This window comes from Corvus brachyrhynchos, unplaced genomic scaffold (genome assembly GCF_000691975.1).
Source record: "Corvus brachyrhynchos isolate BGI_N302 unplaced genomic scaffold, ASM69197v1 scaffold175, whole genome shotgun sequence".
Lineage (NCBI taxonomy): Eukaryota > Metazoa > Chordata > Aves > Passeriformes > Corvidae > Corvus > Corvus brachyrhynchos.
In genome coordinates, this window is record NW_008238448.1 from 3,563,886 (window position 1) to 3,587,920 (window position 24,035).

General features: G+C 43.4%; 1 protein-coding gene across 3 annotated transcripts in view; it reads right to left on the reverse strand.

Annotated features, from left to right (window-relative positions):
• Window positions 1-23,401, reverse strand: part of ELOVL6 (ELOVL fatty acid elongase 6) — a 73,957-nt gene extending 50,556 nt beyond the window's left edge. Inside the window, exon 1 of one of the 3 annotated variants that reach the window (XM_008635617.2) lies at window positions 23,277-23,401. In XM_008635617.2, coding sequence (XP_008633839.2) covers window positions 23,277-23,386 — 110 coding nt within the window. In that variant the 5' untranslated portion in view covers window positions 23,387-23,401. Of the gene's footprint in view, window positions 1-13,321; window positions 13,393-22,617; window positions 22,662-23,276 lie in introns of those variants that run through there. The other 2 variants (XM_017736778.1, XM_017736776.1) reach the window with 2 other exon arrangements.
• Between the last annotated feature and the right edge of the window lie 634 nt (window positions 23,402-24,035).

Below are 24,035 nucleotides of genomic sequence, written 5' to 3' on the forward strand. Positions count from 1 at the left end.
GTTAAAGTAATACAATTTCTGAACCTTGTTTCACTACTGATGTTCCAGAAATTCTACATCAAAGGCTTCTTCCTAGAGACTGATAAGACTATATGCTTTTTCTAAAGATGTGACTATCACAAGAAGAACTGACAGGAAACACTTAAGGAAAGGACAAAATTTTCCTAGGCACCAAAACATTCTACAGTACTCTCATTATGTAGGTTACTAATTTGCTTCAATGCACAATCAGGCTTATTACCACTCACAAATGCTGTGCATAGGACTTCGCTTCTCAGGCACAGACCCTTGTTCATCCTCCCTTTACAAGATGGAAGAACTCTTCAGTACTCAGTATTTTCTTTCCTTTCTGGCGCTAACATGACAATTTAGGATAAAATCATCAGATAAATGCTTAAATCTTTCCTCAGAGGGCATCTTCTGCGGCCCTTGAATCATCTGCAACTCTTTCACAACTTTTCCATCTTTTCAACAATACTGTCAATGCTGGATACGTGAATAATATTCTTTTTTCAATATCCAAAACAATTTTTTTACCTTTATTCCATGTTAGTCTCTTTGGACATTGACTCGAGCGTGTTCTGTGGAAGGAAAAACCTGACCTGTCCATAACAGCAACAGCTGATGCACCAGCACATCCTCCAAAAGAGGTGTTTGAAATCACAGGACGCTCAAGCACTGTTGGAGTGAGAGCTCCTCTGGACTCAGGCCCAGAGGGAAGCCAAAGCACAGGGATTGAATTAAAACCTTTGGACAAGCTGAAATACATGAAGCCACACCAAAGTGAAATAGAAATACAGATTTTTTAACTTTTAGTAGAAGTATATGCTAAGAGCCTTAAACATTAAAAAGCTGCAGCAGAGACCTTAAACACAGTTCTTGCTGCAGCAGTGTTACCTTTTCACAGAATTCTTTTACTTCAGACAAAATATAGATAGAACTATACTGCTCACATTTTTTAGATAGAGTGTTCACATAAACAATAAGAGCTGATAGAAACTATATACACAAATCTTACACTTGTGTAAGACTTAATGACTGTTAGAATTAGACCAGGATAGGTTAAGAAAAGAAAAACTAGAATCATATGTTAATCTTTTGGTCAGTTAACAAATATAATCTACATTTCTGTAAGAAAAAATATAGAGTCTGTAGAGTCTAGAGTATCGAGTCTAGAAAATAGAGTATATAGAGTATATAGAGCATATAGAAGAACAAGCTGGTTTTGCCTGCTGCTGCTGTTGCTGCTTGCCTTTATCATGTAACCCCCTTCGAACTCTGCCTTCAAGAAAGCTACGAGACTATAAAATAAAGAACTTATCCCAACAGCAGCCTCCTCTGCTCTTTTACCCTGGTCCAAGAAGGAAGGGTACCCCATCAAAAGCTCAACAAAGCACACTGGATGTACAATTAAACACTGGCTGTGTGCACTTGATTTCTCTAAAAGGCACTTCATCAAAGATTAAAAATAATCAAGAAAAGCTGGGAAATATGAAATATTTGAAATATGAAAGCACTCAGAGGTCGAGGCACCAGACTAACTGCAAAATGGTTAAGCTACCCACAAATGTTTCACTGGAGGTCATTCTCAGCCCTTGGGAAGAAAATATGAAAGCAGACAAACTTAGGATAGCTACAACTAAAAGCACCACCTAATACCTTAACCACTGCCTCATCAGAACCATGGCCCAGAAGAGCTCCAAAGTGCAGCTCAGTTTAACACATGTTTTACGTATCTTTCTTGGGATAAGGAGGCTGAAGCATCAAAGGAAAGGCTTTGCAAACAACACACTACGCAATTTTGAGGTGAAATTTTAATTGCACAAAAATAAATGCCTTTGGCATTATCATTACAAAACCAAGTTTATCTTTGTCCTCCTGCCTGTTTGGATTGCTCGATTGTGCAAGTGAACTAATCGCCTGGTTGTGCAAGTTCCAGGAAGGTGACATTTATTCAGCAAATACATTTAAGAAACTGAACTTCTAAAACGTAAGATGCATGAATGTGATTGTTTGTTTTCCTGTAATTATTCTAGGCTGTAATTTAAATACCATCCTTCCAAATACAACTATGTAAAAAAAAAAATTCCGCATCATGTGCATAGATTCAAAAGGCATTTTTTTCTATAGGTATGGATAGATTATCAATCCAATCTCACCCTTCATGTTGGATGATCATAAAGTGCTTTTTAATGAAAATTTAGGGGGCAGAAGCCAAGTGGCACTTCACACAGAAACTTGTAATCCAACCAAAGTGATCTTGACGCACACATCTCAATCACGCCACGAAAAATCATCTTACCAAACAGTGCATGTATCACCAGCCAAACAAACAAATATACACTAAAAAATTGATTTTAAGTTCGAACATGTATTTCTTTTTCATTTACCCTTCTGTGTCTTAAGGCATTTTTTGGCAGTAATCCCCATACTGTGTCATTTCATTGTTTCTCCATAAAAATTGCCTTTCAGAAGTTTACATGTATGCATGCATCCATCTCTACAGCACAGCTACATACTCTGGATAATCCAGATGAATAATCCAGCAAATATCACAAAAACGTATAGTTTTTAACTGCAGACTTACAGGGGGACTTTGAGAACAACTGCCTGCACCCTCCTCTGAATTAGCACTACAGAATTCTAGAAAGATCTTAGTCATCTTGGGCAATTCTAGAAGCTTTTAGGCTTGTGTGTATATGCAGTCAAATTCCTCCTTTGGATGCCTCAGAACTAATGCATCTCTGAAGCCAAATGAAACAACGATACAATTCTGAGATCTTCAACAGTGATAAAGCTTACCAGTGGCATCAAGTTGAGTTTGATAGCATTGAAATCTGTGTCTGGTCTCGCTCCTTCTCAGTCAGAAAAATGGACATACCAAACAGTTGCCAGAACAAAGCCAAGACCAATGTTTACCTGCTGCTCTGCTTTGGTTACTGCTATTAATTATGCACAAATTCTTTGAACTTTCAAGGGGTTATGGATACCCTGATGTCCTAGTTTCATTCTGCTGGCACTTACTAAACTTTCGAAGGACTTGCCTGCCTCAGATGGTCTCATCCTCCTCCGATTCGAAGTTATGTCCTTACTATTACTACTGCAGCATGACAACAAACAGCCCCAAGGCAAGTGGCACAGCTCATCCCACAGAACTCAAAGGATTATACACGGTAATGTTTATTTGTGCAACACACACAACTTCATGTGTGACCAAAGGGCAGGGGAGTGTTCCCCAACCAGTGTGGCAGCCTGCAACCAGCAGAGGCCATAATCATAAGCATACTTCTCTGGGAATGCCTAAAGGGAGGACGGTGCCAAGCTCATACCATGCTCTTCCTCCCATGGCTGGCAAGAGGGTCACAATCTCTCTGCAACTCCTCTTGCATAACTGAGGACTGAATTCAGCCCTCAGTTTTTTTAGACAGCAAACTGAGCTGAAACACCTTTCATCACACAAGGCAATTTGCCTTAATCACTTCCGAGAAGGTGTGTGTAGGCAGGTGTGGAGGTAAAATCAGCCATAGAATCACAGAATTAGTTAGGTTGGAAAAAACCTCTGGGATCATGAAGTCCAACCTTTGAACACCATCATGTCAACTAGACCATGGCATGAAGGACCTCTTGTCCTGTCACTTGTTGCCTGGGAGAAGAGGCCAACCCCCATGAGGCTACACCCTCTGTTCAGGTAATTGTACAAGAGAGTGATAAGGTCCCCCGAGCCTCCTTTTCTCCAGGCTAAACAACCGCAGCTCCCTCAGCCGCTCCTCATAGGATTTAACTCTCCAGATCTTTCACCAGCTCCATTGCCTTTCTTTGGACTCGCTCCAGCACCTCAGTATCTTTCTTGTAGTGAGGGGCCCAGAATTGGACACAGCCCTTGAGGTGTGCTATCATCACTGCCCTGGTCCCACTGGCCCCACTGTTGCTGATACAGCCAGGATGCCACTGGCCTTCTTGGCCACCTGGGCACACGCTGGCTCGTGTTCAGCTGGCTGCTGACCAGGACCTCCAGGTAATTTTCCACTGGGCCACTTCCCAACCTCTCTTCCCCCCAGCCTGTAGCGCTGCCCAGGGTTGTTGTGGATGAAGTGTAGGACCCAGAACTTGGGCCTTGTTGAAGCTCAATCAACACCCCACTCCCAACCAAAGGTGCAATTAAGGGAAAATTCCCAAATGGCTCCACCCACAGCATTGCACAGGAAATGCAATGGAAATAGAGCGCTGTATGTCTTCTCCAATTATTTTCTGTTTACATGAAGCCCAGCACTGAAGAGACCCTATAAAGGCAAACCCGTAATTGCAAAGAGCTCCCCAGGTTAATCAGGTCTGCAAAGAAAGGTCCAGACCATGCTTCATAGGCTGTTCTCTTCTTCTTTTTCTAATTCTCTCCATCCTGGCCTGAAAGGAAGAGGTTTAAAAATACAAGGCCCTTTTCTACAGACCACTAAGCAAATTCAGGTTTAGCCATCTTTACATTTTCGAGCTGTAAGGAGTGATCCAAAAAGATTAGACAGAATACAGCAAATTTGTTTTGGCCTTACAGGAAACGGCAGCTTGAAGTTCCTTGCAAATAAGCTAACTTTTTAAACCTTTGAGATGCTGATCAGGTTTTGGTAATTTTTTTTTTCTTCTGGACTCATTCTCCAGTCTTCCTGCTTATTGCCCTGCTATTTTAACTGCCTAAACTATACTGAATTGAACTAAATCTAATATAGAATTACGTAATCATTCTAACAACTGAGAAGTACAAGGCTAGCGGATTCATTCATTATGATCTTCTAAAATTACTTCAAAATTTGTGTTCTGTGAAGGCTGTGACTGAGCCTAAAAACACTGCAAACCTGTGATTTTTCTCTCCCCACACAGACACTGAAGTGCAGAGAAGAACAGATGGATCTCTCCACAGTTCTGCAAGCATGAGAATGGGGAAAGAGCATGCAGTGTCTACATGAGTTTGCAGCTGGGGCTGTCCATCATTCTTCTACTGATAATAGGTAGTATGGAACAGCATTATTGTCATTCTGTATTGGACACTCTAGTCTAGTCACACCAATCTGTACAGGCTCCTGCACCACACCTTTTGTTACTGAGGAACAGCTTATGTAAAAGTTAAGGTATGATTTTATCACCTTCTGAAAGATCACCATTTAAATACAGAGTCTGTCTCCACAGTTAACTCCAATGTGAAGTCCCGTGCAGAGCATCCAGATTCCCACACATCACTTATTGAAGTTTCAATGCCCTCAGGAATTTGGCTACCTGATTTTGCCTTATTTGATCTGTCAGAAAATTGGCAAAATACTACTGTGCCTGTATTTGGTCTGCTACATCTATTGAATAGTAGGACAGTTATTATGGTCCTACCCATGGAGAGCAAGAAGAAAAAATACTAAATAACAGAAGAGAGCCTGGGTGTCTCAAGCAAAATTATTATTTTATAACTGAACAGCAGCTGTATTAGAGATTAGCTGTTAGTAGAAAAAAACGTGGCTCTAGAGAATAACCTAGAGACAACAGTGATCTTTCTTGGGAGAGCTTTTCCTGCAACGTAAGAACATTACATCTCATTAAAACCTGTACTTTTTTAGCTTAAACCTTTGTGCTTTTTGATTCTGGAAGTCTGTACTTGATACTTCATTACCTACTTACTTGACTTAAGACTGGGTTCTGACTTACGAATCTACTTGCAGAAGATGACTGATTTATAATGCTGGAAACTCTGCTAATATATTCCAGACCACATTGCTAAAATGACAGAAGTTTAAGAATAAGGTCTTCTAAATTAACCTCTTATCAGACTTAGGAATGTTATTCAAACAATACCAAAAATGTACTGTACATAACAGAAGAAGCCACAGAATGGAATTATATACAAAAGAACAGTAACAGTGTTGTTCTATATTTCACTTGGAAAAAGTAACCCTAAAAGGTTTTAAACCTTCTCTGAATTCAATGAAACGAACTCATATGAACTTAAAAATGTATAGCATGTTGGGATTTTAGACCTAGTTCACATTCACTGTAGGAAATTAATAAGAACCAAAATAAAAATTTTTCAATATTCAAAAATTCTAATATAGTTGAAACCTGGGCCTCAATCTTTCACTTTGTGCATGCAGATTTGCTGCATCTTCACCCTGAGGTGAACTGAAAGCAGCTCCCAGAGTGAGAGAAAGGGTACTATCTCATGCAGGACCACAGCCCAGGCTGGTACCAAGTAAAATGCAATGACATAAAACACAAGAGTACACACCATGCATAGTGAAATGGAAACAGGAGTTATCCCCATGTGTCAGTGACTGCAGGTACAGTAAGTCTTTACAAAACAATGCTCGTTACATTTGCTTTTGAGCAGTGCCATAAAATTGAGACACTGCATGATGCTACTCAAGGATGCCACCATTTTCTACTCAAGGGCAATAAAACATTAGTGTGACTGCAGCCTACTGGATAACACACTAACCTCTGATGAGGAGTCCAAATATAGTTATTTGCCTGACCTGGGTTAGAAATAGGATTACCATTTAAATATATTTCAGAGTCTACTGGAATAAGCTATTTCACTCTACACTTACCCAATGGCACAACAGACTCCTCTCTCTACAAAGCCCTCGGCACATTACAGAAGTGTTTATTGCTTCTGCTTACAAGCCAAAGATCAAAAGATATCTTAAGCTAAACAGATAATAACATGAAGTGAGAGGCAAGCCATGAAAGTCATACGGACAAAGCACTGACAGCAGGAACCAAAGACTACAGCTTTGGTTAGATCGGTTTCTTCATAGCTGCTTAATCACTGAATTCAACCAGTGAAAGTGCTGTGTAGCCCTCCATGAACTAATAAGCACCCAGAAAAAATTTACATGAATACTAATAATGGTGTACTTATGGAAAATCATAGAATCACAGAATGGTTTGTGTCAGAAGAGACCTTCAAGATCATCTATTTCCAACCCCCCTGCTGTGGGCAAGGACAGGTTCCACTGGACCAGGTAACTCAAAGCCCTCTCCAACCTGGCCTTGAACACTTCCAGGGATAGAGCATCCACAGCTTCTCCGGGCAACCTGTTCCAGTGCCTCATCACCCCCACAGTAAAGAATTTCTTCCTTATATCCCATCTAAATCTACACTCAGTTTAAAGCCATAACTCCTTGTCCTACCACTATATGACTTTGTAAAATGTCCCCCTCCAGCTCTCCTGTAGCCCCTTTGGGTACTGGAAAGCTACTGTAAGATCACCCCAGAACCTTTTCTTCCCCAGGATGAACAAATCAAGTTCTCTCAACCTGTTTCCATAGGAGAGGTGTTCCAGTCCTCCGATCATCTTCATGGCCTCATCTGGACTCACTCCAACAGGTCCACGTCATGTACCCAAATCAGCACTCCCCCTTGGTAATTTGTCATAATTAAACAGAATTTGTCATGTGCAAGTACCGCAATATGCCTGCAATACATCCGTAAGATATCAACATCATCACCGCTTAAGATTCAAGCAGATTTAAACAGACACTGAGATGGATTTACTCATAAATCAGTCAAATATATAAATTCCAGGATTTGCACACATTACCTCAAGTTATTAAACAATGAAGGGTGATCCAAGGAAAGTCAGCAGACATGTAGTGCCAACATACACTAAAGAAAACAAGAGACAGAAATGCTTGACAAAATATTTAGGGAAGTCACATAGGAATAATCTCTGTAAGAGAAACATTTATTTGTATGGCCTTGAGTCTCTTCTCTTTTTGAGTTAGTATTCTTTTACAGTGGCTCATGGTACAGGAAAAGCTTGTCCTATGAAAGCTTTGCCTCAGTAAAGCATGGCAGGGCTGGGTTTGCTTCCTGAAACACAACAGCAAAACTGCAGCAGCCACAGGTAAAGCCTTAAAGACTGCTTTTGTACTTTTCAGCCACAAAAGATGCCCCTTTGAAAAGATGAACAGTCAAATGAAAAGCACTCCCTCATTGTGTGGCTACAGTTCTACAATTCTGAGTAAATCAGAAAATCATCAATAGTCCTTACATTACAAATGAAACACTGATTCTATTTTTTTTTAAATAAGGTGTACATATAACGTGCATTTAGTTTGAAACCTGATTTAAAAGATCAAAATGCCTGAATACTGGAGTACCACCAAATCCTACCTAGATTACTTTTTAATCACTGCAAATCAGGATAGAAATTGCCAGCTAGTAGAAGGCAGATTAAATGCTAATGTAGTCTAGAAACTTTGAAACTTAAAATTGAATTAGTGGAGAAACACTTTTAAGCCTAAAGAAAAGATGTCCAAACAACACAGAAAAAAGTGGTGGCTGATACTTATTCTGTTGTGCTGTAGCCAGCAGGATGTTTCTCCCAGGGAATCTGAAGGGGGCTGAAAGCCTCTTGTGCTAGGCTTCACTTCAGTGAGCAAGGTCGCATGGTGTATTGGGCAGCTTCTCAGACCTCCTTGGCTGGTACAGTGTTTTATGCCTCATTTGAACCAAACCAAATCTGTTTCTTTCTCTCTCAATCAGCCTTCCACCCACTGCCTCTGCCTGGCAGACACATACAGACATCATTTTCAAAATCAGCCAGTGATGCTGCTTGCAACAACAGCATCAGGCTCCTTTCTGTGGATGGTTTTAAATTTTAGTCCAAATGCAGGTACAAAGTCTACGTTGGTTAACAGCAGCAGAAAGAAATTCATCCAAGTATCTGGGAAATACAAGTACTTTTTCAGAGAGCTGCCAAATCTGAAGCTTTAAAAAGTATCAACATACAGCGCAGGCCAATAAGTAGTACTGGATTAAACAGGAATGCTAAAGGTCTATTAAAATCATTAAAATTAACCACTTGGACTTAATAACCTCTAACTGCATTAAGATGTCTCAACATGCCTGTAAAATAAACAGCTGGAAAATCTGATCTAACTATCCATGTAACTAATATATGGGTATTTCCTCGACTCTGCCTGCAGCCTAAAGCACCTTCCAGCGGTACAAACCTCTTCCTTTATCTTACAGAAAAAGCCAAGTGGCCATCTTAGGGCTGGGGAGGAGATATGGCACAATACTGAAGAGTTAGCAGTTTGGAGGCCAACCAGGGTGGGAGCAGGCTTAGGGCTTCCAGCCTACAGAGTACTCTGGTAAGGCAACAAAACCTCCTCAACTCTCTAAAAGAGGTAATTTGAAAGCTGGGTGGCAAAGTCCTGGTTTCCATTTTAAACTCTGCATTGAAGCAGCTTTTCATTCCAGAAATTCATCATCCAGCTGCACAAGGGAACGTTAAATGCCACCAGGAGCAGGTGCTGCAGTTTGGAGGAGGAGAAGAGTTCATCTGTTCCAGCACCACCACTCACCCAGTCCTGTGAGAGTATGTCACGCTGAAGAAAAAGCTTATTGCTCACCTTAGGCAACAGAAATGAAGAAATATTTCAGTAGAGCAGACCTCGCCAGAACACGCACTACCACTAACTGATAAAGATAAGGCATCTTTATTAAAGCTCTCATATTATTGTCTGTTCTGGTTTCTGTTCACTTGGGCAAATAAATCTCAATGTACGACTTACAAATAAGTCATGCCAAATGCTCTTTGTCAGAAGTATAACACTAATTCAGAGGAAGCTGGGATAGAGGAGATGGACTAATTTAATGTAAAACAAAAGCTCTGCTCATCATTTAGTTTTCACTGTATGGGTTCATGGTGACAGGCACTGCTTTTGAGACTCAGTAAAAACAAGCGGCTTTCAGAAGGATTTGGACAATTTTCTTCCCGTTTTCAAAAACTTCGTCTGCTTTATTGCCCCACACAATGATATCATCAATGTACTGCAGGCGTTCCAAAACTTTATCCTGCTCCAGTGTAGTCTGGGTAAGTCCATGGCAGATGGTAGGGCTGTATTTCAACCACTGCAGCAGTGGATTTACCACTGCAGCAGTGGATTTCCAAGCGAAAGCAGACTGTAGCCTGCATTCTGCTGTCAAAGGGATTGAGAAAAGTGCATTAACAAGTATACAAAAGTATGTGTACAAGCACACATTGTCCTGATATTGTCTGAATACATACTTGGTCCATAAAGTATTCAGAATCAATGACAAAAATGTAAATCCTAAAGTGAGTAAAGCTGGGCACAAGCCCATAGCATTGCCACTGAAATGCCTGGGGGGCTTTCAGAGCTTGATTCAAGAAGCTGACAGTCATTTCCACTATGAAGAAACAGGTAACAGAAGACACGAGAGAAGCTGCAAGTTTAATTCCCTCCAGCACTTACAAAAGTCACAATCAAAAATGCCAAGATTTTTCTGAAGTTTCTGTTTGCAAATGCTAAGTATCACTGATCTCACTGAATCTGAATACTGAAACCTGCAATAAGAAATCCTATGAATACTGTTCAACTTGAGGAAAACAATCATGCTTAAAAAGAACCAAAAAGGCAACTCTTTCCAGGCTGAAGTTCCTCAAAGTGTCCATGTACTCAGAAGCCTGGTTCTGTTCAGCCACGGCTGTGCAAAACCAGCACAGAGAGGCTGTAGTTTCAACACAGGGAGGGTTTTGAAGGCACCATTGACGCTGGATTCCTCTTGATAATGTTGGGGAGTGCTGTCTGTCTGCACCTAGACTGACACACAAGTGGTGAGCAGGAAGGAGAAGGCACAGAGGCAAACAGCATGTTTCGTTTACAGCAATGCTGCTGCAAGGTGATGCTGCTGTTGTATGATCTCAGGGGAATGCATACATAATGCTCTTTGAACCATGAGGAAGATGCTGTCTGCTAATTAGTTCCCTGGTAATTGGCCATGCAGTGTCGTTCCTTGCATGAGGACTGCTGATATATTGGACATCATCTGATTAAAACAAGAGAAAGGAGCATTATGTGATAGCAACTTAATGACGTGGGCTTCAAACTAGACCTAAACAAGCTGGACAAGAAAAATAAATGGTGGCTTGTTCAGAAGCCATTGAAAAGACAAGACAGTTGCAACCATCTGTGCTACTCATACAAAAGTTTAGGAGCCTGGGCTTTAAAGGGGAAGAAGTTGAAGACATACTAGTTGTTGCATACTAACCTGGACGCTCATTTTAGGACTGTCACTTAGGATCGCTGGTATTTGAGAAGAAATGTCAGAAATGACCTGTACCTCCCGAAGTACACGAACACTGCATATCAAGAACAGGCATTCTTTGAAGTGGCAACAGACACGGACACTTAATGGCTCCAGGGGAGAGATCAAAGTGGGAAAGCATTCTGGGCTGTGAGGATGCAGGGCTGCTGCAGCACAGCTGGTGAAGAGCAGCCAGACGAAGCCCTTCCAGGAGCACCCTACAAGCAGGGTCGGTACTAAGCAGGGCCTCTGATCACCCATACTTCTCCTAGAAAAGCAGGACACTGGGGACCCAGCAGCTCTGCCGAGCTTCTTAGCCATACCCATGTACAACTCCCACTTAGAAAGTCCTTTTAGACACAGGCTGCCTGTGTTAGCATCTTCTGCAGGTGAAAACACAAAGCTGCCAACAGCCCATTCACTTAAGAGCTGGACTTGATGATCCTTATGGGTCCATTCCAGCTCAGAATATTCTGTGATTCTGAATTTAAATTCATTGTTCAAAACAGTTTGGGGGAGCAGGGCTTGAAGAGACAGCAAGACCAAATGCAGGTGGTTGTGCAAAATGCCAGGCAGTGATGCTGGGGACGGCCCTGCCCAAGAGCAGCATGTCCCTGCCCTCCCTCCCATGCCAGGGGGCTTCAGACCCCCAGTAGTTTGTTGCCGTTATTCACTTCTGGGTGAATGATATTAACATTTGTATCCAAATGTAAATACCTCCACCAACACAGGAGCCAAACACAAACAGGCCGATTATACAGTGTCTGGGGCACAGCCCTAGTAACAGAGATAAAAATCAACACATCCAGGGAACAAGAAAGAAAAGGCAGCGCAAGAGTGAGTCAGCAAATGTAAGCAATATGTTAGTCAGGCAAGTGTTTCTGAATGCACCACAAAGCTGCTCACACTGCAAAGTCACAGCCCCGATAACCTGGAAGACCATCCTGGTGTGAGGGCCCCCACCCCTTTGTGAGGGGACCTCTAAATTTTCAGACTGGTTTTGGGAGGGCTTTAATGTAGATTTTTTCCATTGCCCTCACCCTCCCCCCCATCCTTAAGCCTAAGTAAGGAAAAAATCTGTGCCATGTTTAGAAAGACAGTGATGTGAGCATGGAAATCTGGTAAAGCAGAGGAGGCCGGCTGTGCTGCTGTGTCAGGTGTCATGATAAAGGCTGCAGGTTTCCAGGATTAGCCTGGTAACTTTGCAGGCCATGAAATGCTCCACTGAGCCTGTTTAGCCTGTGGTTTGGCTCTTCCTCCTGCCAGCCTGCATTTCTCTGCAAAACAAGTGACTGAGTGCCTCAGAGTACCGCTGTGACATGTCCCCATCAGCGCAACAGCCATGGGGAGCAGGGCCGCACCGCTCCTCTCTGCGGCCACACACATCACAACCCACTGCACTGAGTCCAAGGGACACAGCTGCAGAAAGCAGTGACGGGGAAGAAAAAGCAAGGCACAAAGCCAGGAAGTTTTACAGAAGTCACTGGATTTCACGTCACCAGCAAACTTATTTGCAGTTTGTCTGATCTAAATCCTGTTGTTCCACCACTTTGAAAATGCAGACTCTAATTAACTCACACTCTTATATACTCTGGCGCCTGAAGGATACTTGCTTTTGTAAATGATATTTATAAAGCAAGAGCTATTTAATACCTGCTTAACATATATCCATAACCTTCAGAATGTCTTCTATGAGTCAACACAGCCTGACTTGAAATGACATCTTTCCCCTTTCTGTTCTGTAAGGCTTTCTGCAGTGTCCAGCCACTATCCCAGAGCACAGCAGAAGGCAGCCTAAGACACTGCTCATATTAACTCATTAAACACTGGGTAGTTTTATTCTTGAAGAGGAGCACTTGCACAGAGAGGACTGCATGTAAGCCCATCTCTGGGAAACAAGCCCTTTTCAGTTTTGTCTTCATGCTTTCTAGCGATCTCCCATATATAAGCATTTACTCCACAGACAGATCCTGCATTTACAACTCTTCATTGGTATTTCTGCAGGAAGCCTGTAGGCTGGTGGCTTAATCCAATTTCAGCAGCACCCAGATTTCTATCTGCACCAAAGCTACAGGTAATGGTAGAGCCATCTCACTTCTCATCCACAAATATTTACGCCCTCTTCCCATTCACATCACAGATACATCTCCCACTGACTTGGATGAATCCCAGGCCCCAATTTCAATAATGAAAGTCCTTGACAGTCTATAGTTCTCCAGACGGGTGCCTTACCCACTCTGAATGAAGCAGGTCAAGCAGGATAGTCTAGGGACCACACCACAGGGCATTATCACAGCAGACCATGGGATCCAGTTAAGAGAGGGATGTTTGTCCAATTCACAAGAGTGTTTGTCCCCGCTCCTGCAGCTAGAACAAAACAGCTCAGACTGCATGGGTGCAGCATTTTGGGCTCACCAGCACCTAAGTATAGATGCCATCACAGGTCCTACTTAAGACACATCACCTCCATGCCGTGCTTTTTCCAGGACTGCTTTCAGGAAAGCTACACAGGCAGCCTGCAGGCAAGGCAGCTGGAGCAGTGGGACAGTTTACTGCCTCTGCTGGTCCCTTCCACTCTGCCACAGGAGACCAAGGTCCCAGGAGGAGTCATGAAAGGCAGTTCAGTTTACACAGCTGTAGTAGTGCTTCCATGTGTGTGGCATGGGGCCAAAGTTCAGCCCTGGGAAGCTACTCCAGTGCCAGCAAACCCAAGGCAACCCACCCTGATATCATTCCCTTGTGCAACCTGGCTGACAGGGAGGCTGTCCTTGTTGCCTCACAGGCTGGCTGACATTCAAGAGGGAGCATTTGATCCAGCAGCCAGGAAAAATGCATGATGGCACCAACTTTGTCTGTACATGCAATGGGAGACTCTCCAAAGTTTTGGGAACCAAAGTCTTGCTTTCTTTTAGTGTCACACAGGACTTGAGAGCTAAGAAGAGACACCTCAGCTGAAAGTCTGGAAATGGTTATTTTCATCTGGGACGCCTTCCAGCTGCAATGGCTGTGGGCAACTCTCAGAGCAGCCCTTGTGACTGTACGGATCCACCACTTTCAACACATCCTTCCTGTTCTTAGAAATGCTGCATTATAGAGCTTTCTGTCCTTAAAGCATCTAACTCACCAAGAATGTGACTGTGGAATTCTGTCTCGACCTTAGCAAAGGGAAAAAGATAACTTAAAATACCGTAACTCTTCATGGTAATACAGTGAACACAAATGTCCCTCTTCCAAGATGTACAGCTATTTTACAACACGAAAACTACCTGAAACTCCATCGAGTCAGGACTCATTCTTGAAAATTTAAACAAGATAAGTGGGTCAAAGATGTCTGAAGCCAAATTCGTATCCCCTGTAAACAGATACAACACTATCTCGTTTAATGGAAAGGAGTCTAACGCTCTGCCAGCAATAAATATGGATCATAACTAAGGTCATCAGGACACAGCCTATGAAGACAAAATGCTGGACCATAATCATACAAGCATAGGCGAGATGGCTGTGGTCTGCAAAAATCTCCCTCAATCCTACATGCCATTTATTGGAAACAATGAAGACTGCTCACAGTACTTCCAACAGCAATGAACCACCCACAGTATCTTACACATGTAGCATGCCTACCCTGAAGCCACCAGCATTCGTTAGGGAAGATGCTCCATGACACCCCAACAGCTGAAGCCATGGGTACTGCTAAGGCAAGAAGAGCATTTGGAAAGCCCAAGGCCAAAATCTGTGCTCCCAGCTTTAATGCCAATACGTGATAGATGCTAACAGATCCTATTTTGTTACCCTAGTCCATTTTTCTTCTCCATCAAGGGCATGCCACTACAGAGAGCAGAGGAAGGAGCTCTGCTTGTTCACCCCCCAGTAAAAAGCTGTGGTAGCTCTTATCAGCCTGGTGTGTATTTTTTTCTAAATGTAGGCACATTTTTCTAAATGTAGGCACAACTTCTTTTCATTTTATCCTAACATCTTTTCCAATTATTCCATTTACAGTAACGACCATTTCAAAATATGTGAATTGTCAAAATTGTTTTACGTACCAGATGCTACATTAGGGTTACATTAGCCAACACACGTAAGTTCAGGAACTAAATCTTTTATACTGAAGCCAACTGCTGTTTTACTGTGGACTTTTTACTATTTTTCCACTTAGTGACCGGAAAGTGGCTTTTAAAAGAGAGGGCCCTTTTATACCAGTATACGATGGGGCTGTGGAAAGCTACAAGCAAGCATTCTTCTTTGGTTATTACTGCCTTATTCCAGAAATCAAGGACCAAGTGACTTTATCAGAAGGTGGCAGTGGGACTACCCTGATGCAGTGCTTTTTCTGTTCAGCCAGAGACAGCTCAGGGCCAGGCCCGTGCTGCCCAGCTCCACCAGCCCAACGCCAAAACATGCACCAGATGATTCCCACCCTGCAGGGTGTTTTACAGAAGCATCCAGGGCTTGCCCAGCCACCTGTGATGCTGACTCGACTGCTCCTAAAGGGGAAAAAGACATACAGAACATGAAAGAGGAATGGGCAAAGGGTGGTAGAAAGTAAAAATCAGAAGAAAGAAGAAAATGCATCATGGGGGAGAAGAAGGAAGAAGGATCATGAGAAATAACTATGGTCTAGTTAGTTCCCTGAGTCTCTACATTTGGTAAGAGAGGGAGCGGTTTTACAATAAAACTTAATTCTCTCCGTTGCCCACTTCCTGATGACTCAGACACCTTACATAGCAGGCATCTGTGGTCAGACAAATGCCATCACCAGCGCCTGCAAGGTGCTCCTAGGACCTGAATGAGTGAACAGTAATAGAAACTGTCTGTAATCACCAAATACCAGAATCTCGGAAAATAAACAAAACATCCTGAGCCAACATCCCGAGCAGGATCAAAAGACATCATAGGCAGAAGGATCTGGGAAGGGCATTCACTGTAACTACCATCTTTATGCAGGGGCACCATTACACAAGGACCAGCTCTCATGAACATCAGGGGACTGGTTTTCAGAATGTTACTTACAGCAAAATGTTTTCCTTTATTTCCTAACAAGTGTGAGCATCCTGGGTACAAGACCAGTATCTTGTTTCAGACAGTGCCAACAGCAACATCTTAGGAAAAACTATAATGGGGAAATGCCCTCACAAAATAATGTAAAGACAACACCGCATCCTGAAATACTTCTACCTGCTAAACAACTTGTTTCATCATGAGTCTGAAATCAGTGCTGCACACTCTCATCAGCAGTTCCACTTAGCACATCCTCACAGCTTCTGCGTTTACCTAGGAAAGGCAGTGAAGCCACCCAGGGGTTTGGGCTGGCCGCCTGTGAGCACGGAAGATGCTACACGCATGTGGAACAGGACGGATCCTCATCCACACCCGTGGCCGGGGCTGAGGTGCAACAGGGTCCAGGGCAGCCAGCAGCCCCAGAGCTACTGTGCCAGCAGAGCAGAAGTCTTTGTGATGGTCAAGGTAGACAAGAGCATCTAGAGATCCATGTGGTGGACAAAATAGCTTGGAGTTTTCTGCTTGGCTGTCAAGCCAAGGAGGGTGAGGAAACAAGAAGGAATTGAAATGTAAGATGTCTACATCATTTCCTACTAATAACTAATGTTTCTTTTGCTTGTGACCTGCAAAGACATGGAAAAGGAGCTGGACAGCCAGCTCCTCCAGGGAGAACTAAAAGGAAGAAGAGCCATGGCTTTCAGCTGCCTGGAGATGATGTATGTTGGCAACAACAAAATTCCCATTAATGTTTACAGAGGACCTGTAAACATTCAGAAAGCATTCAGAAGAATCACATCAGGGGACCTAGAGGGTAAATTCCCAATTAAAGCTAAAAGGAAAAATACATAAGGAAAAAGACAGACTTTGCAAACATTTGTTAATAAACCCACTATCTGAATGGCACAGCGCAACAACTTTGGCATCCCATTTTTGTTTATACTTAGGGGATTTTACTGTTATCTTAAGCAGCTCTTAATGGCTCTAATAAATAAAAAAAGAAAAAGAAAAAAAAAAAACAACCTGAAACCCAGGCAATTTTATTAGTCAGAAGGTAAGACTCCTCAATAATAGCACTCTGATATTTTTTCAAAAATTAACTTGGCCCATTGTTTCTTCCCCTTAAAACTTTCATTGGCACTCCCTGGGATTGCTCCTTCCAGGTGTATTTATACTGCTGGTGGCTCAAGACATAGACCAGACCTTTGTCCTTAATAACACTCTTGACTGACCTTAAGTTTTATGTCCAGGGGTAACTGAGGCCATCAGATATCAAAATCAACACATTCAATTTGACAAGCTCACAACCTGGATGATGTCCAATTCATTTTTTACTCACTTTGCAGACTTCACATACTGAAACTAATTACCAACAAATTTTAAAAATTCTATTTAAAAGTTATCATCAGTCTGAAGTTTTATTGGACTATCTGAAGGACAGTTCCTTTCATAAATTTGCAATTAAAAATGGTCTGGACTTTTGCAGTTTAATCCCATGATACCAACACTAAACTGCCTTGCCTCTAATATTACAGCAGCTCTTCTCAGTCCCCAGTTACCACAATCAAGGACACAAACTTTGCCCCACATCCTTGGCAAGAATAAAGTATTCTTCACTGCTAGTACAAGTGTAAAGCTACATAGTAATAGTGTAAGACCACTGTGTTTTCTGTACTGTTCTAATGTAGTTATATACAGGTCTTACCACCTCAGGATCACCTTTGTGACATGGCAGAAAACCAACTCTGAATATCCCCAGAAAGGAAGTATTCCCTATTTTGCAGCAGGGCAAATGAGGCAAAAAGAGAAATTTTCAGAGATGACACAGGTCCTTGATTTCCATTAAAATGAGGAACTCAGGCACCTGACCAATGCCCATCTTCTGAAAGGTGGCTATGGCTGCCTTCAGTTTGAAGTCAGGCTCCCCATACCCTCAGGTATCATTCCCCTCCATACCATGCACTGCATAAACCACTGCGTGTCCTCTGCAAAGTCCCAAATCCTCTGGCATGAGGTAAACCACTGACTTGGATCTCCCCCTCTTTTTCCCCACTCTGAATACCAGCTCTTTCCACAGGAGGTCAAGGACTTCTCAGCAGATGCAAGCTCTGCCCATCATTTCATGCCATGCTCTGTAGGACTTGGGTCCCTTCCCTAGGCAAACTCAGGTCATGTTGATTTTGGAGTCCTTCCACCTTGCTCCTAGTCCATAAGCAAAATTCACAGGAAAAAAATTGCACAAAAGTCAACAAGACTTGCAAGTGACAGTTTGCAATGGAGCACACAGTGCAAGGCACAACATGAAGGGCAGTAGCAGGTACCACTCCTACTCTGGATCTGAAAGCAATCATACCATTTGCAAACCTTGCACATGAACTGATACAATTTCTTCTGCTATAAGCCTGGGTGCAGCACAGCCTCGCTGTTTCCTGTGCTGTTGACAGATTATGAAATGTTTAACTGGGTGTCCCTGCAGAGCTCCCCATGGGGCTGCACCAGCTTTCCCCAGTGAATCCAGGAAGTCCCAGGAGATGTGATACTGTGACACAAACAGGAACAGCACAGCTTGTAGCAGCAGCAGTCTGGGATGCTTTGGTCAGTGATGGGGCAGCACAGTAGAAAACAAAACCCTACCACTCCAACCCAGGGCAAGGCTCAAGTGGGCTGACAAAACTGTTGGCGAGAAAAAATTTACAGTACAGAGGTAATGCAGTTACATAAACATCTCACATGTTGATATAGCCTAAGCCAGTGAAAAGTTTGTATTTCACACAATGCTAATGTATAGTTAAAAATAACCTTTCAATCTCTTCTCTTTTCCATTAAAAGAAAAAGCACCTAAACTCTTAACTAAACTTTCCAAAAAGTGTTTTGGAACATCCACGTTCCTGAATGCCCATATTCCCTTCTAAAAATGATGGCAAGTTCCTAAATTACTCCTTGCTCCACTCATACAAGTTTATTATTCCCAGAAGTACGTGGTGTTTCACAAAGTAGAAGAGAGTAGAACTCTCAAGAGGTTTAAAATCACAGAAGCAACATGATGACAGATGTGTCCACATTCTAGGAACAGAGTAAACAAAAGGCCGATGCCTATGTTTCAGTGGTAGGCTGAATTCAGAAGACATTGATATATTTATCTTCAGGATGACATTTTGGTGTCCACCGTATTTTTTTTAAAATGTTTTTTCCCAGGACCACCCAGACAGAAAACACCTGAACTCTGACAGGAGATCTGCTGTCATTCCTCATTCCTCCATCCTTTCATTTTCAAGGAGCCAAAACCCTGTGATACTCCAATACATCAGTCTTTGGCTCAGAAAGGCCTGCAGGATGAAAGAAAGGCAAAGAAGTGGGTATCCTCTAATCTCTGCCATGCACTGGTGGCCCTGTCAGCTTTATGGCCAGTTTGCACAAGAGAGCAGCAAAAATCCCCTCTGGAGAATGACACGTGGGGGCCGGCTAAATTCTTGGGCCAACTGAATTCTGCTCAAGTAAAACAGTCTCTCTGTTGAAAACAATTCACATCTTCCCTTTGACTCCGTGCTGCAGCACAGAGGAAAGTACAGGGTGACTGCAGCGTCCCTCTCTACATCCTTCACTTGGCATCTAGTAAGAGCTCAGGGGAAAAAAAAAATGTAATTTACATCAGGTTTTGGCTGCTACGCACACATGCCTGGAGAGATACGCTCACAGCCTCTCACTCTTGATTTCTGCATGAGGTAAGAGCACCTTTAGTGGATGAGGAGAGCTTGTTCTGCATTCAGGAAACAAACCTGTCTAGGACGATGGTGCTTGTGTGAATTATTAAAAGGCAAGTGCATTTACAAATCCAAATTATCTGACCCTGTGCCCTTCCACATCTACCTCTCATTTTGACTTGAAAGAAAATCACAACAAAGGATAAATTTCTCTCAGCACTGGCTGCATTTTCTGCCTCTGCCACATAAAAGTTTTGGTAACAAAAGGTTAAAAATAACTTCCTGCACAGATGTTTTCTTTCAATACATAAACACTTATCCTCATCTAAGGTCCACAAAGTTGATTTCAGGATCGAGTCTGAGTTGCCAGATCCCTTTAAAACCAAAAAATTCCCAGCAGTCCTTATGCAGTCCTTCTCTCTTTACTGAATCATTACTTCTGTTAAATAACAAAACCAGCCAGCATCTGCAGCAGAGCCCAACAGCTTTTCTAGGGAATAATCAGTTTCACTTTCATCCTGCTCATCCTCCTCCCCCTACTACCTGTGAGCATGCTGCCGGCTGCCAAGGGTTAAACCTTGGCTTTTCAGGAAGCAAAACAGGAGAGGAAAGAGAGAGAGGAGCAAGGAGAGCCTGCCCAGGGCAGCAGCTGGTGGGAGGACATCGGGCTGGAGCAGAGATATCCGGAGCGCTGCAGCAGCCGACGGAGCAGCAGAGGAAAAGTTTCGGTGATTTTAGGCAAGCCCTGGCGTGACGTCAGCTCTCCCAGATAATCTCAGCGCAGTCAGCACAGGCCTCCTGCCTCCCCATTGGTGAGCCCCTCGTCAGCAGACATCTGAAGATAATTATTATTGGCCAGACAATTATAACAGGAACGACTGTCACTTCGTGCTGATGCCTGAACCTGGTGCTCTGCAGCACGATGGAGAAGGACTTTGGCAGTCACCACTCCATCCAGGCATTTCTGTCACTTTGCCTTTCCTAAGCACTGGCCAGTTTTTGCTGCCTCACTGGCTGCAGCTGGGAATGGGGATCTCAGTGCTACAACACTTCTTGCTGTATGTCTGACAGAACTGTGACTTTTCTCCAAAAATATTAATATACTTACCCATATGAGATAAAGGACTAGAGCTGCTTTAATTCTCATGCAGCAGTTTAAGGAACTGCAGGCTATTTACTTCATACCACTTCCCTCTTTGAAGAAGTTTAGGAGGAGGTGCTGGGAGAGTTTGACTTGAGAAATCATTTTAAGCAATTATTTTCATAAACATTTGACTTAATCCTGAACATACTGAAATCACACCTCTCATGGTTTGAGCACAGTATGACAGTATCTTAAAGTGATACTGTATTGTATATTTAAAGCTACTCGATGGCACTATACTTAAACATGTATCAACAACAGCTTTCCAACAACATAAAGTGTAAGGAGTTTCATGACAGTAACTGGACCTGTTTCTTAACCTCCTGAAATCCTGACATTGTTAGTTTAGGGAAGGCAACTAACTGGCAGCTCTTACCACCAGAGGCCCGCAGGCTGCAGGTCCATCTTTGCAGCCTCCAACCTTGCCCTGCCACTCCTGCCTCCCTGCATGAGAACCAGGCAGTCCAGGGCTATACCATAAAGGAGTGCATAAATGTAAAGCCAGGCATTCAGGGAGGCATGAAACCAATCAGCTCGGAAGTATCAAGCAAGAGACTACTCATTTCCCCTCTGTGTCAAATCAGCACCCTCTTTACAGCACTGCTAGTCCAGGCCCAAGCTTTAAAGAGGTCTCAGTGCAATGTGTGTTGCAGGATAGGGTCTTCCATATAGTGAAGCAGGAACATCTGGAATGAAGCAAGGAGGACCTCATTCACTGCCATTAGACCAATATGCCGTCAGATGGGATTTTCAGGAGCAAATGCCAGCAAGGAAACAAGCCCTAGGATGGGGAAGAAAAGCCTGGGAGCCAGCTACTGCTGAGGGCAGAGGACGTGTACTTGCCCCAGGGAGTGATGGAGCTTGGAGCAGGCTCAAAGGACCAAGGCAAAGGAGGGGCAAGCCTTGGCTGAACAGAACCAGACCTTGCACCATGATCCTTCCCAACCAACCATACCAGTACCTAGGGGTGTATGCCACTACCTCCAGGCTTTGCATTCAAGCTTTTCCAGCTTTAGGCCTACACGGTTTTAATTAGAAGGGCTGGATAGTGCTTTAACCAGCTCAGAACTCAGAGGATATGTAAAAGGCTTCACGTCCATCCTCAAACTAGGCTACATCTTCATACGCAACCTAGTCAGACTCCAAAGATACATCTCAAATTCCCAAAGTCAGGGTCAACTCCTTACTGCCAATTCATGCCCCCTAACACCTTACAGCCTTCTTTTTGTGTATTTTTTGTGTTGTAAGGTAACAAGACATTGTTCTGAGATGAGGTAAAATAGTAAATGCCACACCTACAGAATTTGTTTACCTTCATGTTAGACATTGTAGTAGTATTGCACCCTAATTTAAATAACAATTACAATATAAAATCCTGACAGTCTTTCCTCAAACAAGTCCCCCTTGTCTTGTCTTACTGCTCAAAGAGCATGCTTACCCCTACAAACTACTACTTAACAACCTCATCTTGGATGGCTCTTATGTTAAGGATGTGTACGTTAAGGCTACACCTACAAAGTGCAGGAGCCATTGATGTCTACATACACAAACCTATTGAGTCAACCTGACAGGAGTAAAAAAAGCTGCTGTATTTTACCAGGTAAGCTCCCTGCAAAACTCAAGCGCTTGAGCAGGACCTGTTTCATTAAGCAAAGGCATTTCTTAAAGATAAAAATGCACAGTTTAACCTGGAACACAGAAGAGTCTTCACCAGCATTTTCAGGAAAAGTCTGCCACGATAGAGACCTCAGAGGGCACAGCTCTATTTCATTTCCAGAAACACTCCCAGGACACAGGAAGATCATTCTCTTTCACTTTCATGAGAATCAAAGACATTAATTCATCAGTTCCCTAAGAGAAGGTTAAAATAGACTGAAAAGCATGTGGACATGTATGATTGTGTCTCTTTAGCTGTACAACAGCAGTGTAACACTGACAGTCTCCTCCTCTGAACCTGGAAACTGGGAGCCTGGCGTTATGGAATCCCAGCTAGCGACCTCTGCAGCACGTGAAACTGCCAGGGAGACTTTAGTAACACTACTTAGTATTTATGTAGTACCTGACATCTTCAAGGCACTCAGCAAACATTACCAAAATCATTAAAGCACCGAGTAAGGGCATTTCAGCATTATTATCCCCCACTCCCCTGGTCTTTCTCTGCTGGGGAAACTGAGGCCTAGGAGAGGTTATGTAACATTCCCAAGGTCACATCATAAAGCACAGGAGAGCCAAGGAGAAGATGCAGGAGTGCTAGTTGCTAGGAATGTTCTTTAAAATAAACTGCACCTCTCCTGGGTTATCTGGCTATTATATACACTCACATATCACCCCCTCCATCCTCTTTTACCAGAATATCCTATTCTGATGCCAATTTTCTTCTGGAACATGGTCAGAAAGGGAAGCATCCAATACTTCCAGCCCAAGAATATCTATGTGGTCTCCTTTTTCCTGAAACATGAGTGACACCAGGCACCCCTCAAGAGGTAATGAGCTCACCTGCAGAACAGAGGGAGACATACATGCACTTAAATGGTCATTTTAATTACACTGCCCTTAAAAGTCCCTGGACAAGTCACTAAAGGATTCTAGCAAATCCCTAGCTGAGATCCACCTAGGATCCTGGACCATTCTGCCCTACAAATGCAGGCACCAAAGCCTGGGCCCAGAGACAGTCCTATCCTGCCATTGTCACATGAGGGTGGCATGGGGAAGGTCCTCACTCGGGAGGTCAAAGGGCAGACAGCCCTGCCAAGGGAGGGCATGCAGGCAATGGAAAAGTTGGGGGCTAGCTGGGGAGAGAGACCACAGAAGCAGCAGAAACAGCAAGACTGGGCACTAGGCAAGGCTGGTCAGGGACAATGCATCAGCAAGGCACAGGTGAGCGAGCGCAGACTGTGAACACAGGGCCAGTGCAGGTGGACAAAGCCAGGACAAGGACTGGGGCAAGGTGTGGGCAAGTGCCATGGAGAGAGGGATCCTGGCCCCGAGGACAGCTCAGAGGGCCTGGCGGAGGGGCAAGGACAGCTGGGGCGCTCCCTCCATCCTCGTCTCCCTGCTGCCGGCCAAGGCCCAGGGATGCCCCCGGGGCAGTGCCCGGCAGAGAGCA